The following is a 14,262-nucleotide window of genomic DNA, read 5'->3' as shown; positions in this document are numbered from 1 at the left end:
ACCTGATATTTGTGAAATTTATTGATGAAGCCCTTTGTAACTCGTAAATTCTTCGTTCACTTTCACTCACGTCACGTCATCGGCAAGGAAACAAATCGCTACACGTTCAGCGTTTCACGAAAACATCAACTGGTCCATGGAAAAACAAAAAACTAACGATATAGCTGCCAATGTGTGAGAAGGAAAGCCAATGTCACTATCACTTTATTTCCGTATTGTACCTACGCGAAAACTGATTAAAATATACGAATCGCGTTAAATATAAAATATGAAGAAATAAATTATGAAAATATTTACATATTCCACTGGATGCACGTCACATCATAATATTACAACTCACAGCTTTGTGCATACGAAGCCATGTTTTATCCTCACAAATATTTTTAAATTTATAGTATATACATGGAGAGGGTAGTAACTCAGAAGTTTGTTTAATGAAATACATTCATATCCTGTAGGTTGACTCAACTCATATGCTCTTATATGTGGTCGGAATTTTGTTTCTACAGTTTTAACTACAATGTATATGTTTTGTTTAATATCACAAAGCATAATTCTTATTTGACCCATGATCACATTTTGTTGGTAGCTATCTTGCCGTACAGCCACAACATTCCCTTTTTTATATAACGTTCCTTTCACAGTTGCTGTTACACATTCCTGCATACCAGCTTCAAGATGTGCTCTTAATACTGCATATTGCAAACTCTCTGAGTACATGTGCACAAGGAAGTCTGTTATTTCAGATGTATTAACAACATTCCTCAGGCCACATCCTGATCTACAGAAACACTGCAGAAATTCGTGCTTTGTGCTGAGCGTGTAGGTTATATTCTTGAAATTACGACATGATCTCAAGGCACGCTTGAAAAATGTATGTTTGTTCTCAAATTTCATCGTCCATACTTTTATAAGTGGTCCATAAATAGTAATAGGTTCTGGATAGTGTGACATGTAGTGATGCTTAGAACGGAGTGGTACATCAGGGAAAAGTTCCCTTCTCGTTATGAGATAATTTTGAATTAATGTCTGCAAATATGGCAAATGTGAGACATGTAAAACTGGTGCACACACAATTTCAACGATCTTTGTCAACAGAAGTAGGCATTGCCACACTTCGTTGTCCTTATCTTCTATATGATTAATTATTATCAAAGGAAACAATCTCAGAAATGTCCAGATCTGCCATGCACCACCCCTTACTTATTCAGCATTTGATTTCAAGTGGAGTGGTTTATCCCTTCGATCTTCACTTGAGTACGGGAAGTTGTCAATCAATTCATTTAACTCACTGAGTGTAAACCAACCATGATTAATCAAGTAGTTATTATAAAGATGAGTTGGATCGACCATAGTCCGTTGTGGAAGTGTCTTAGGCAGCTCTGCTGTAATGTCTTTAAAAGTGTGGAAAACTCAGTATGTAGTGGTTAAAATTAACAAGAATTGGACCCAGCGTGCTCCGAGCTGTAGATTGGTGATATTTTTGTCAGAATACTTAGCATTTTATTATCAAAACCTTACATAGTAACACTCACGTAAGAAAGTGAGGTTATGAGAACTAGTGATCTCGGAACACAAATATGTGGGTTTTATATTATAATTCTTGTATTTTGTGAGCTCCGAGATAAAGAACGGCATCGATTTGATCCTTATTTGATGATTCTGCACATGCAACTTTCGGTAATTAAGGCAAAATGTGCTGAGGGCAATAGCCCCAGCGCATGCGCGCATGATATAAGTTCGGACAAGCAACGTACTTTTTCCTTTTTCTGAACAAATATATGTGCTGATGGCCCGCGCGCGGTTTATGCTTCGGTCTTAATCTTAATATTAAGAGTTGATAACGTAGAATGCCATAAGGGCGTTTATACTTCCCTAGTCTTAATCTTAGTCTTAATCTTAATCTTGGAAAGATCCCATTTTTTAACTTTAGTCCCTAATGTCCTAAGGCCGGGCCAATGAGGTAAGTCTGACGTCCGACGCAGCACGAAACCGCGCGAAATAATGGTTTTCGATTCTTGTAAAATACGAAAATGAGTGATACTGATTTAATTGAATGTGTCCAACAATTCGATGTTGTTTGGAATAAAAAAAATCCAAATTATAAAAATAAATTAGTGGTGAAGAATAGTTGGAACGCTATTAGAGAAGCGCTAAATTTAAGTGGTAAGTTAGTATGTAGAATCTAACCTAATCTAACTTAAATTGAAAGAACAAAAACTGTGTAGGAGTGTTTTTATAGTTTTTCTATTACAATTTGTGGTTAGGTTAGGTTAGGTTTTAATAGTTAATAGCTTAGTATAATATGTTACACATGGCGTACATGTGTAACATATTATACTAAGCTATACTATATACGCTATAATTCTCCATCTAGTAGGAACCAAAATGGCGGATAAGAATACCTACATATCTAGTGCCTTAGTTAAAGTGATTAGAATAATTCAAGTCGTAACAATACTGATTGTCTAAATAACTAATGACATTCTGACGGATAATGAGATTTGATTTCTGTGTTAAAGGAAAATAAGGTTATATGTTGACATGATGGTACTGACTGACAGATGGATGATAAGGATGATGATTATTGATTGATTAATTACTTTGTAGTGCTAATTGACTAATTAATATTGATTCTGATAAACGTGTCTTATAAAATGTATGTTTGCAGCAGTTAATAGTTGCGGATGATGCCGATCATAGAGAGTATTCTCTGTGCAACGCTTGTGGAGGGCACTATAAATGTTCGTCGGGAGATGGATATGTATACTTTCTTGTCGCACCCAAGGTTGAATAGATCATGGTTACATTAATCATGGGGAGTTTTCCCCGTGCAACGCACGGAGGTTTTCAGGATACATTTTAGAGATATAGAAGTCTTGGATTGCATGTAAACATAATTATTGGACAATGGAAATCCTGTAAGAGTTATCTTTGATACACGGAACTTGTAAAGTAAGTGAATTGTGTCTGGGCGGTTAATGGAAATCTAAAATCAAATCCAGAATAATTGCTTACAAGATTAAACTATATATGTAATCTGGATGTATAAATAGGTTAAATAGTAATTTAGTGATTTGTAATAGTAATAAAATTGGAAACTAAACTTTAAGTCTGAGCTTTGAATTTAAAAATAAGTGCTTGAAGATATTCAATCGGGTAACTAATTATTATTTAAGTCGAACTCGTAAAAATGTCTTATTACACATGTAATGTCAGACCAGACGAACTAGGTACAGATTAGAATAAGTATAATTGACTACTATACTAAAGAAATAAATGAAATAAAATAGGATACAACACAGACCAACATACATACATACATATATACAAGATTTATAAGTAGTGAAAATTCTATTTATATGGATGGAATTGGAATTGTAATAGTGACTATGATATGAATGATTAATGATTATTCTGGATTGAATACCTGGATATTTGAATTGTAAGAATATCTAAATGAATATGGGAGTGTCCCTAGTAGCATACTGTAAAATTCGATATGTGGTGGAGGTGGGATTAGTTAGTATTACAGAATAGTCTAAGAAGTGATTTTACTGGCACTTGGATAAAGGAATACAATATTATTATAATAATAAACTGAATATGGAGTATTGATTATATGGAGATGTGATATTTACTTCCTCCTTGTGATGATCGGTCTACCTGAAACGCAGAAACTGTTGGAACTATCTCTACATGCTGTTTAGCACAGAGTGTATGGTACTGAAATACACACAGATACGAACAGATCAGGATAAAGTTAAGTTAACTGAACAAATGAACAATTGCATAATGAAACAAATAAGGGTGGTGCTCTAGTGGTAACAGCTATGTACTGATTTGTTAGTTTACTAATTAATCAATAATTAAAACAATATATGTATACATACACGCTGAGTGACCATATCACATGAATTACGGACTGCCCTTCTGGGGTTGTCTGATTAATCTGAAATATAGAAAAGTAGATTGTTACTGACCTTAATAAACTGTGTAAGGTGATGTGGGATTATTGCCTCTCTGTAATGATTGGTTATATGGAATATAAAGAAGCTTCTTTGAAATGACTTATAAAATGTGCAGATAGTGTATTATATAAGAATAGTACTAGGTAAATATGAGCAGTTAGAACAATTGAATAATAAATAATAATAATAATGACAGTGCTCTATTCGTAATAGTCTGATACAATGATTCCGGTTAGCACTGTGCAATAATAAAAGGTATATATGATGACAGAACGTAGTAGATAATATGATTACGACCTACCTGAGTTCTGTGAGTCTGAAATGTAGAAGTTGTTATGAAAATGACTTTCATGTTTTATAATATGCATAGTATACTCTATAGGAATACTGGCTTCTATTTTGTTCTGATTTTGATTTGGATCTGATTAATGATTTTTACATATAATTGGAACTTAGATTTGGTGGATTCCATATACATCAATGGTCTGAGACAACCACTAATCTAATTACTATTACTATTGGTATAGTGCGTCTCACAAGAGAAGGCCACTCTTGCAAACAAACCACGCAAAACAATATGGACATGAATACGACAAAAAAGGATAACGTCCCGGAATCGGATACCGGGAACCGGCACGTGGGTGATATCGTCCCTGTCACCCGCGGGTCGTCAGCAAGCAAAGGGCTAACCTCGGGATCTGTGGCGAGTTCCGAGGCCAAAGCTGTTATCGCCTCAGTAGAAAAGCTGGATTCAGAAATCACGATGCGTAGGGCGCCCTTACGTACAGATGAAGGGGACCCTCCTAATTCGCTATCGGATGAGGGGGAGATGATGGGTGTTTCTTCCTACCGCAGGATGGAATTCTCGGACTCAGAGGACCCAGGGCCATCAGGCTCATCTGGAATTCTAAGCAGACCGGGAATCATGAAAAGCAGAAAGAGAAAAAAGAGAAATTCTCCTCCTGATGAGGAAATCGAGGAGGAAAAGTATGGTGCTGGATTTAACATTAACAATAAAAAAAGAGTTGAGGGTGAGCTGGCTGGCTTGGAACTGGAGCATGCCTCAAAAATCAATCAAAAAATCGGAGACATGGTCGATGAAATAGAGAGCATCAGAAGAAGATCAAAGAATATCAAGGGCTCACTCAGTGGGCAGATAAAAGTTTTTCTTGAAGTGATAAGAAGGGCTAGCTCTCTATTATCGTTAAAGGCGACTTCTAATGATAACCCCAACTTTTGGAAAGCTAAATATTACGGTATGGAGAAAGAGTCAAATGAGAACAGATGCAGGATAGATGCTCTGGAAGCGAGACTAAGAGAATATGAAAAAAAGGAGTTACTAAAAAACGCTTATGATAATAATACAAGCGAAAAAGAATATGTGGATAGAGCAACCTCGGCCCCCTCCGCTAGTGAGTCGGAGGACAGAATAGCCAAAGGGAAAAAGGAAAATTGGTACAGCAACAATAGAAAAGTGAATAACAATAATGTGGACAAAATTTCGATAGTTAGTGAAAGCATGGTGTGTGGATCAATGGAGAGAATTAATCTGGACAGGGCCATGATTCACTCACTGGATAGGCTGGGGGAAGGAATGACCCAATTAATTAAAGAAACCAGACAGATGAGGGAAGCACTGGACTCTGCGGGCCAAGGCGCTAATTTTTCTGGAAAAGGTAAGCAGAAAAAGGTGAGTGACCCTTACGAGGATTCTTGAAGGGAGAACTCTCATAGACACAGTAATGACAATTCTATGATATGTAAAAGTGACAATATAAACAAAACAAACAGTAACGATAAAAAGAAAAAGAAGAATAAGAAAACCAAAAGTAATAGAATAACTGTGTATCCGGATCATAATGATGATTCGTCTGTTTCTCCGGGTAAATCTGAGAGAAAAAAGAAAAACATTAACTTTTTACAAACGGTAGAAGGGGATCTGGACTTTGCAGATTCCCAACTGAATTACAGTGACAATGAAGGGTTTTCTAATTCTCCTACCATTAAAAATAGTGAGAAATCTGATTGGGCTACTGTATGTAAAAAACAACAGAAAAGGAGGAAAACGAATAGAGAAAATGTGGGGGGGGAATCTACTCCATACATAAAAAAATTCGTGGCTAATAATAACGTCTCTCAGACACCTGTAAATAAGAGCAAAGGTAAGAATACATATGATACGAATAAAGAACTGCTCTCTAATCTTAAGAAAAGGATTCCCAATACGTCGGCAATATCAATCTTGTTGGATGAGTGCGAGTACTCTTATTCTGATATACTGAGCAAGGCGAGAGAAAAGATCTCTCTCTCAGAGCTGGGGATTACAGACACTCGCATTAAACGCGCGGCAAACAGGGGGGTTCTCATAGAAATTCCTGGTTTGGAATCTGAAATTAAAGCGGATAATCTATGTAGTAAAATGAGAGAGTTGTTTTTTGGTGTAAGGGGCGTTAGTCTACGCAGACCCATGAAGAGAGTTCAACTTAGACTCTCGGGTCTGGATGACTCTATCTCTACGCAAGAGATTAAAAATATGATCGCAAAGGAAGGCTCTTGCGATGTATTGAGCGTTACCTGCGGTATGATTCGACACATCCGTGGAGGCATGGGGGTGGCTCTTGCCCAATGTCCGATCACTGCGGCGGTTAAGATCCTCGAGCGGGGAAGACTGGTCATCGGGTGGTCAACGGTCGGAGTGGAAACCCTGAGAGCACGTCCACTGCAATGTTTCAGGTGCCTGGCCGTGGGTCACACGGTCCAGAGATGCCCAAGCACAGAGGATCGCCGATTCAACTGCTACAAATGTGGCCAGGTAGATCATAAGGCCATGGATTGCAAAAATAAAATTACCTGTCCGGTTTGCCTTGAGAGAGGGTTGAATGCGGATCATTTGGTTGGAAGCGCCTCCTGTAAGCCGGTACCGCCCACCAGGATCTCATCTGTAAATAGCAAAAAAGTTAATGACAATTCTAATGGAAAAGTAAATAGAAATAACGATGGAAATGAAAATGTTCATTCTAATGTAGGGTGTTTACGATAATTCAAGTTCGAGTTAGTTTCACTAGGACCGACAATGAGATATACATAACCATCTAGAACCTTTATGATTCATGACAACTCAACGCTGTCTTGTATTGCTTGAGTTAAATTCATTGAATTTGTTGAGTTTAATAAATATAATTATATACATATATATATAATTATATCTATTAAAGAGGTATACCAACATACATACCAACATTATTTGTTTCTTTCATAGACTGATTTGCAGTTAACATTTTTTTATTACAATAAAATTTGCTCTATAAACTCAACAAATTCAATTAATTTAACTCAAGCAATACAAGACAGCGTTGAGTTGTCATAAATTATAAAGATTCTAGATGGTTATGTCTATCTCATTTTTCGGTCCTAGTGAAACTAACTCGAACTTGAATTATCGTAAACACCCGTAGAAAACACCGAGAGTCGGAGCTCTCAGTGCACAGCGGGACCCTCCGCTGCAATGGATTGTGATATTTTAACCTAGATTATGTTTATTTTACAATGCAATGTAAATCTATCCAAACAGGCGCAGGATAATCTAACTCACCTGATGGATGAAAGAAATGCCGCTCTAGCGGTAATAAGCGAACCGAATTTGGTGCCGGAGGATAACAGGTGGGTGACAGAATTAAATACTCCCCCCAAAGCTGCCATCCTATGGCGAAGGGTCAAGGACAAATTCTCCCCTATGGTAAAATTACACCAGGGCAGAGGTTTTTGCGCGGTCAGATGGAACGATGTAGTAATTCTAAGTTGTTACTTTTCACCGAATGCACCACCTCCTGCATTTAACGATTTCTTGGACGACTTATATAGCGTTTTCGATTATACAGGATTTGAACGACCCAAGATTGGTTAATGACGTCATTGCAACCTCTCCACCAATGAAAGACTTGCATTTATAGTAAAATAGTGATTGATCAACCCTAGATCGTTCAAACCCCGTTTATTCGAAAACGCTAATATTAAGGCACTAGATATGTAGGTATTCTTATCCGCCATTTTGGTTCCTACTAGATGGAGAATTATAGCGTATATAGTATAGCTTAGTATAATATGGCGTACATGTGTAACATGTTACACATGTACGCCATATTATACTAAGCTATACTATATACGCTATAATTCTCCATCTAGTAGGAACCAAAATGGCGGATAAGAATACCTACATATCTAGTGCCTTACTTATATGCATTCCTAGTGGAATATAGAAATTCCCCCATCCTTGTACTTGGGGACTTTAACTCTAGACACCCGGATTGGGATGGGAGAAGAAGTAATAGTAAGGGGAACTTGCTGAAGCACTGGCTCGATAACTTGGATCTTATTATTCTAAATAAATACGTCTCAACATGTATAAGAACTCGTTTATGCTTCCCTGGAAATTCGGACTACGCATGTGCAAATGTAACAAAACCTAACCTAACCTAACCACAAATTGTAATAGATCCCGGTGCTGCAAATTATAGTGAATGTTAAAATGAATCGTCAGCGGCAAAAAACTTTAATGTTTGGAATGGCACTTTTGTTATCAAGTGCCTATGCAGCATGTGTATTATTAAGAAATTAAAAAAAAAATAAAAGAAAACCACGGAGATACGCTGTTCGGCCACTGAATCGAAAAAGACACGAAACTGGTCATTTCTTTTCTTTAATGAAAGATATGCTGAATATTGAATACGATCAGGAACAATTTTTTAAATATACACGGATCGAAAACCATTATTTCGCGCGGTTTCGTGCTGCGTCGGACGTCAGACTTACCTCATTGGCCCGGCCTTAGGACATTAGGGACTAAAGTTAAAAGATGGGATCTTTCCAAGATTAAGATTAAGACTAAGATTAAGACTAGGGAAGTATAAACGCCCTTATGGCATTCTACGTTATCAACTCTTAAGATTAAGATTAAGACCGAAGCATAAACCGCGCGGGCCATAAGACCACGGAGGGAATCCGTCATTGACCTTGTCATCTGCAACAGAAAAGCGAAGAAAATGGTCAATAGCTGTATAGTTGACATAGATGCGGTCACGGTCTCTGACCATAGATTAGTAGTCACTGAGATAGACTCTAAACTAGCTGGGGAGAAAGCTAGAGATGTTGGTCGCAGTTTTCCTAAATGGAACGCCAGAAAAGTGGATCTAGATGCGCTTAGGTCGGTAGCGATCCTCAAATCGTGGGGATACGAAGAATCCAATTTTAATTCGGCAGAGGAATTAGTTACATGGATTAATGCGACACTGAAGCAAATATGTAATCACTCAATGCCCAAGAATAGCGGCAGAAATAAAAAATCGGCCTACTGGTGGAACAAAGATCTTGCGGATCTTAGGAGAACTGTGACCGATTCCAGAAGAGTTCTATCGAGGGCTAGAGAGAAACGGGGCGAGGAAATCATTAAAAAAAGATATAGGGAGTACCGGTCCTCTCTTCTCAAATATAGAATAGATATTAAAACTGCCAAGATTAGGGCATGGAACGAACTAATTAAAGAATTAGAAGGAGGCCCTTGGGGTCTCCCGTATAAAATTGTCTTAAAAAAGTTGAGGCCCGTCTCACCACCCATATGTGAGACATTACAGTATAAAGATATATTGCACATTGTAGATGCACTTTTTCCGAGAAGAGAGGACAAGGTTATAAATAACTATACGAGGTTCTCGGACTGGAATGAGGATTTGCTAGTCTCTGAAAATGAACTAAAGGAGGCGGTGAAGAAGATTAGAGGTTGCAAAAAAGCTCCTGGACCAAATGGGGTTCCGGGGGCGGTATTAAGCGGTAAGGCCGGAGCACAGACTTTTACATAAAGCATAACGCATAAGCATAAGGAAATTGATTGGTCTATATATAAGCATAAGCAAATGCATAAGGAAATGGACCAATCAATTTCCTTATGCTTATGCGTTATGCTTTATGCAAAAGTCTGTGCTCCGGCCAGTAGCATGGGGGATCTCATGGGAGCATGGCTCTTTTGTTTTAACAGATGTCTCAGAGAGGGCATTTTCCCTCGGGCGTGGAAGAAGGCTAGATTGGTTCTGTTGAGGAAGAGAGAGGGTCCACCGACTGATCCCAGAATCTACAGACCGATCTGCCTTCTAGATGAACCCGCTAAATTACTGGAAAGGATCATTGTGTCAAGAATGCATGACCATCTGGAGTTGACTAACTCCCTCTCGGTTAACCAATTTGGTTTCAGGAGGGGGAGGTCGACTCTAGACGCGATCTTAAAGCTAAGGGAAATCGTTAGGGGGGAGTTAAGTGGGGAGAAAGTGGTGCTCGGAATTAGTTTTGACATTGAGAACGCCTTCAACTCTATTCCATGGGGGATGATTAGGGGAGCCATGACTACTATGGGATTCCCAGATTATCTATATAAAATCATATGCGCCTACCTGTCCGATAGGAGTCTATCCTTTCTCGACTGCGATGGTGTCATCCGGGTATCCCGGATGTCATGTGGAGTTCCGCAGGGTTCGGTTCTCGGACCCACCCTGTGGAACATAGGGTATAACGGCATATTCGATCTTTCTCTGCCTGAGGGCTGTTGGACGTTGGGATACGCGGATGACACCATCCTGTTGGTCTCGGGGATGGAGTACGCGGAAACGAGGAACAGGGCGATGTTAGCAGCGGGTATAGTTGTGAGGGAGATTGAGAGGTTAGGTCTGAAAATCTCCCCACATAAAACTGAAATCATAGGTTTCCCGGCCTCTCTGGTTGGGCGTGGACCTCCCAGAAGCCTTTTTATTAAAGACAGGGAAGTTAAAATTACTAAAAGCATCAAATATCTTGGAATAATTATAGACGGGGATTGGTGCTACACGCAACACTTTCGATACGTGTCGGCGAAGGTAGATAAAATTATTGGGGCTTTATGGGGGATTATGCCCAATTGTAGGGGCCCGGGGGAGAGGAAGCGAAGACTCTACCTCAATGTAATAATGTCGATTATTCTGTATGGAGCGCCGCTATGGTACGATATCTATTGTTCCAACAGGGCCGCAAAGACCCTGATAAAAAAAGTACTTAGAAGAATAACGCAGAGGGTATGTTGCACATATCGCACCGTTTCCTTCATGGCGTCCATGGTTCTGTCGGGTACTCCGCCTGTGGAATACTCTGCCAGGAGACTGGCGGACGTGTTCTTCAGGTTAAGGGAGGCTAGATCTATGGGAGAGGAAATTTCCCCTAGATCTAGGGAAATTGCATGTCTCGCGGCAAAGGAAGGGGCTATATCGGCCTGGAAAAGGGACCTGGAGATGCTGGGCGACGATCAATCGGGGTATCGAGTGAGGAGGGCTATAGTCCCGGTACTCACCGAATGGGTTAACAGGAACCATGGCTGGGTCACTTTCCATATGGCCCAGATTTTTACAGACCATGGGTGCCTGAACGAGTTCCTTCATAGAATTAATAGAGCGGATTCACCGCTGTGTTAACAATGCTTCGCAGGCAATGACAACGCCCAGCATACTCTGGGGGCTTGCGAAGCCTGGGCTGCAGAGCGCGAAGAGCTTGCAGAGGTGTTGGGCGTGGACTTGAATTTACCATCGGTTGTAGAGGCCATACTGGGGGATCCTGAGAAGTGGAGGGCCTTCTCGGGATGCTGCAGCAGAGTTATGTCCAGTAAGGAGGCGGACGAGCGGTATCGTAGGACTAACGAGAGGAGGAGAAGAAGATGAGGGGCTGGTCACTGGGATTCCGAAGCCTCAGAGTAGGACTTGATTATAATTATTGTTGTTCTTATATTTTATTGTGCAATTAAGAAACAGGTAGCTCTCCTCCTGGTCTTAGTCTGTATATATAGTTAGGGTATGATTAAGTTAGGTTAAGCATTATAAATTACTATATATCATATATATAGGGTTTTTATAACCACTAGAAGTTCCCGTATAAAAACGTTAAGAAAGGGCTTTATTTTAAAGCATGGTTAGGGGATGGTTGGAGTAATGCTCCCGCTAGTAATCCCAACTATCTTCTATATGACCTAAGGGGGGCGTTGAGGTGAGTTGTTTAGCTGGTAGGCGGTCGGGATGGTCATCGGGATTCGGTAGATGCGGGGATGCGCACTCCGTCCTCTCTGGGTATCCAACTATTCCGCTACCCGCATGGAATGCTGGAACCTGGTCGGGATGAGAGATGGTCATCCTGTCTGGGTTTTGCCGTAATCCTCGATGCGAGTCTCGGTCGAATCCAGCACTATCCTGGAGTACGGGCTCCAGGATGTCTTTAGAAGATTTTTCTCATCTCCCGAAAAAAAAAAAAAAAAAAGTAGTTATTATAAAAAGTAACAAAAAAGCTACATTATATGTGATTACACCTTCCATCAAATCATGTCCTAAGCAAGGTGGGAGACCAGCATTACATACGTGGGGTGCGTTCGTTTTGGGCGCTCATGCGCTGTAAGCGCTCACGCTTATAAGCGCTATTTTTCACCGTTTTTTTTTTACGCTTATGCGCTTACACGAATGCTAACAAAGGCGTTCTCTTTGGTATTAGTAAGCTTATAAGCGTGTCAAGACAAATAACCAAGATGGAGATTGAAAGATTAATTCCTATGTGGTCGCAAATGTTAATTGCGTTTGAAGTATGTTTCGACGAAGAAGATTATAATCATACTAAAGAACTAGAAAATATTACTTATCTTTATAAATATTCTACTAATAAGCGTTCAATAATAAAACTGAAAAACTATGTTGAAAAAATCATACCATTGTATGATGATGTAAGGTTTAGGATGAACGAGAGGTTCTTTTTTAAATAATAAATCGTCTTGTAAAACAACACTGGTACTATATTTAATACACAAATTAATACAGGAGGAAAAGAGGGGGTCGCGATATGCCACGTTCCCTTTTTCCAAAAGTTAATAAAGAGTTTCTTATTAAAGGTACGCTCACCTTTGTTAAACACTAAGTGCGCGCTCGCACCTTCTACTTTCAATTGTTCTTTTAACACTTTTTTATTAGAAAAACTCCGGACCAGTACACGCTCGCACGGCCGTAAGGATACTCTCTATACTGTTCGTCTTCGTCGTTCTCTCTTATATCGTAGCTCCGAATTAACGGCTCCGATTTTTCCCTATTTGTCTCTTCTTTCTAATAGATGGCATTAATCGCCTAATACACGTGTGGCCTACCGACGCTTGTCGCGAATGGTCTATATATATATATATTACCTATATTCTTACAGTTTTCGGCCATCCTGATATGTTGTTCGTCCTCGAACATCAACGAGTATATCACTATATGTAAATATAATAATTACAAAGTTATTTCCTAACAAATCAACGTTTATAATCTGTTTTTACTTATGATTAAAGTCGCAGAAACTTGTAACAATATATTAGAACTGTTTATTTCTTTATTTTTCCTGTCTTTTATTTTCTAACTTATTTTCTATTTGTTAATCTATTCTATTTTATTTATTTATTTTAAACTTATTTGCTACGTTTTCCTTGTATTTTCAGACTTATTACTATATTTAATTTCAAATATCGCAAGCAAAAAAATTTTTTTTTTTTTTTTTTTTTTTTTATAACAATATTCTTCGCATATTAATCGCTAGTTTCTCCATTTATTTTAATATCATTATCGCTTCCTTTAACAGGCTCATTTATACGGATCTATGGTTTTATTTTATCGGATGACAAAATTGTATTTAATGGTTTTTGAGTAATATTGTATCCTGGAATGTCCGTTACTACAAATCGATTTTTCTTTAATACAGCTTTAATATGATAGGGTCCTTTGAATTTAGGAGCTAATTTTATATTGGTTCCCGGTTTGTGCTGTACAATCTTTATAAGAACTAAGTCTCCTACATTGTATTTAGTATTTCTTTTATGCCGCTTATCATATTGTATTTTATTGTACTCTTGCAATTTTCGGTTTACTATTTGTGCAGAATCTCGTGCTTTCATTCGCTCGGTTTCAAAATATTGTTCGTTAGTTAGCAACAGATCAATTAAGGAACGCAAATATTCATCTTCTTTGTATCGTTGTTCGTATCCTAATAATAGCTTACTTGGAGTTGAATTAATCGCTTTATTCAGAGTATTATTTATAACATATTATGTCGTACTCAATTTGTCTTTCCATTCATTTGGTTCATTTGTTAGTTTAGATAAAGTAGATTTTAGAAAACGATTCACCCGTTCTACCTGGCCATTAGCCCAGGGGGATGCTACCGCTGTTTTTACCTGCTTTATTTCTCTATTTTTTACAAATTCTGTAAAATTATTCGA

General features: G+C 38.6%; 2 protein-coding genes across 2 annotated transcripts; both read left to right on the top strand.

Annotated features, from left to right (window-relative positions):
* The first annotated feature begins 4,548 nt into the window (after positions 1-4,548).
* Positions 4,549-7,875, top strand: LOC137001732 (uncharacterized). The gene is made up of 3 exons (XM_067360848.1): positions 4,549-5,661; positions 6,112-6,783; positions 7,543-7,875. Exons 1-3 carry the CDS (start codon positions 4,549-4,551, stop codon positions 7,873-7,875), a joined length of 2,118 nt encoding a protein of 705 aa, XP_067216949.1.
* Positions 7,876-9,010: 1,135 nt separating this feature from the next.
* Positions 9,011-9,823, top strand: LOC137001731 (uncharacterized). Its single transcript, XM_067360847.1, has one exon. The coding sequence runs from the start codon at positions 9,011-9,013 to the stop codon at positions 9,821-9,823; it is 813 nt and encodes a 270-aa protein (XP_067216948.1).
* Positions 9,824-14,262: the final 4,439 nt, after the last annotated feature.

Source organism: Linepithema humile, chromosome 8 (genome assembly GCF_040581485.1).
Source record: "Linepithema humile isolate Giens D197 chromosome 8, Lhum_UNIL_v1.0, whole genome shotgun sequence".
NCBI lineage: Eukaryota > Metazoa > Arthropoda > Insecta > Hymenoptera > Formicidae > Linepithema > Linepithema humile.
The sequence above is the reverse complement of the archived record's forward strand: the minus strand, read 5'-3'. Positions and strand labels throughout refer to the sequence as shown.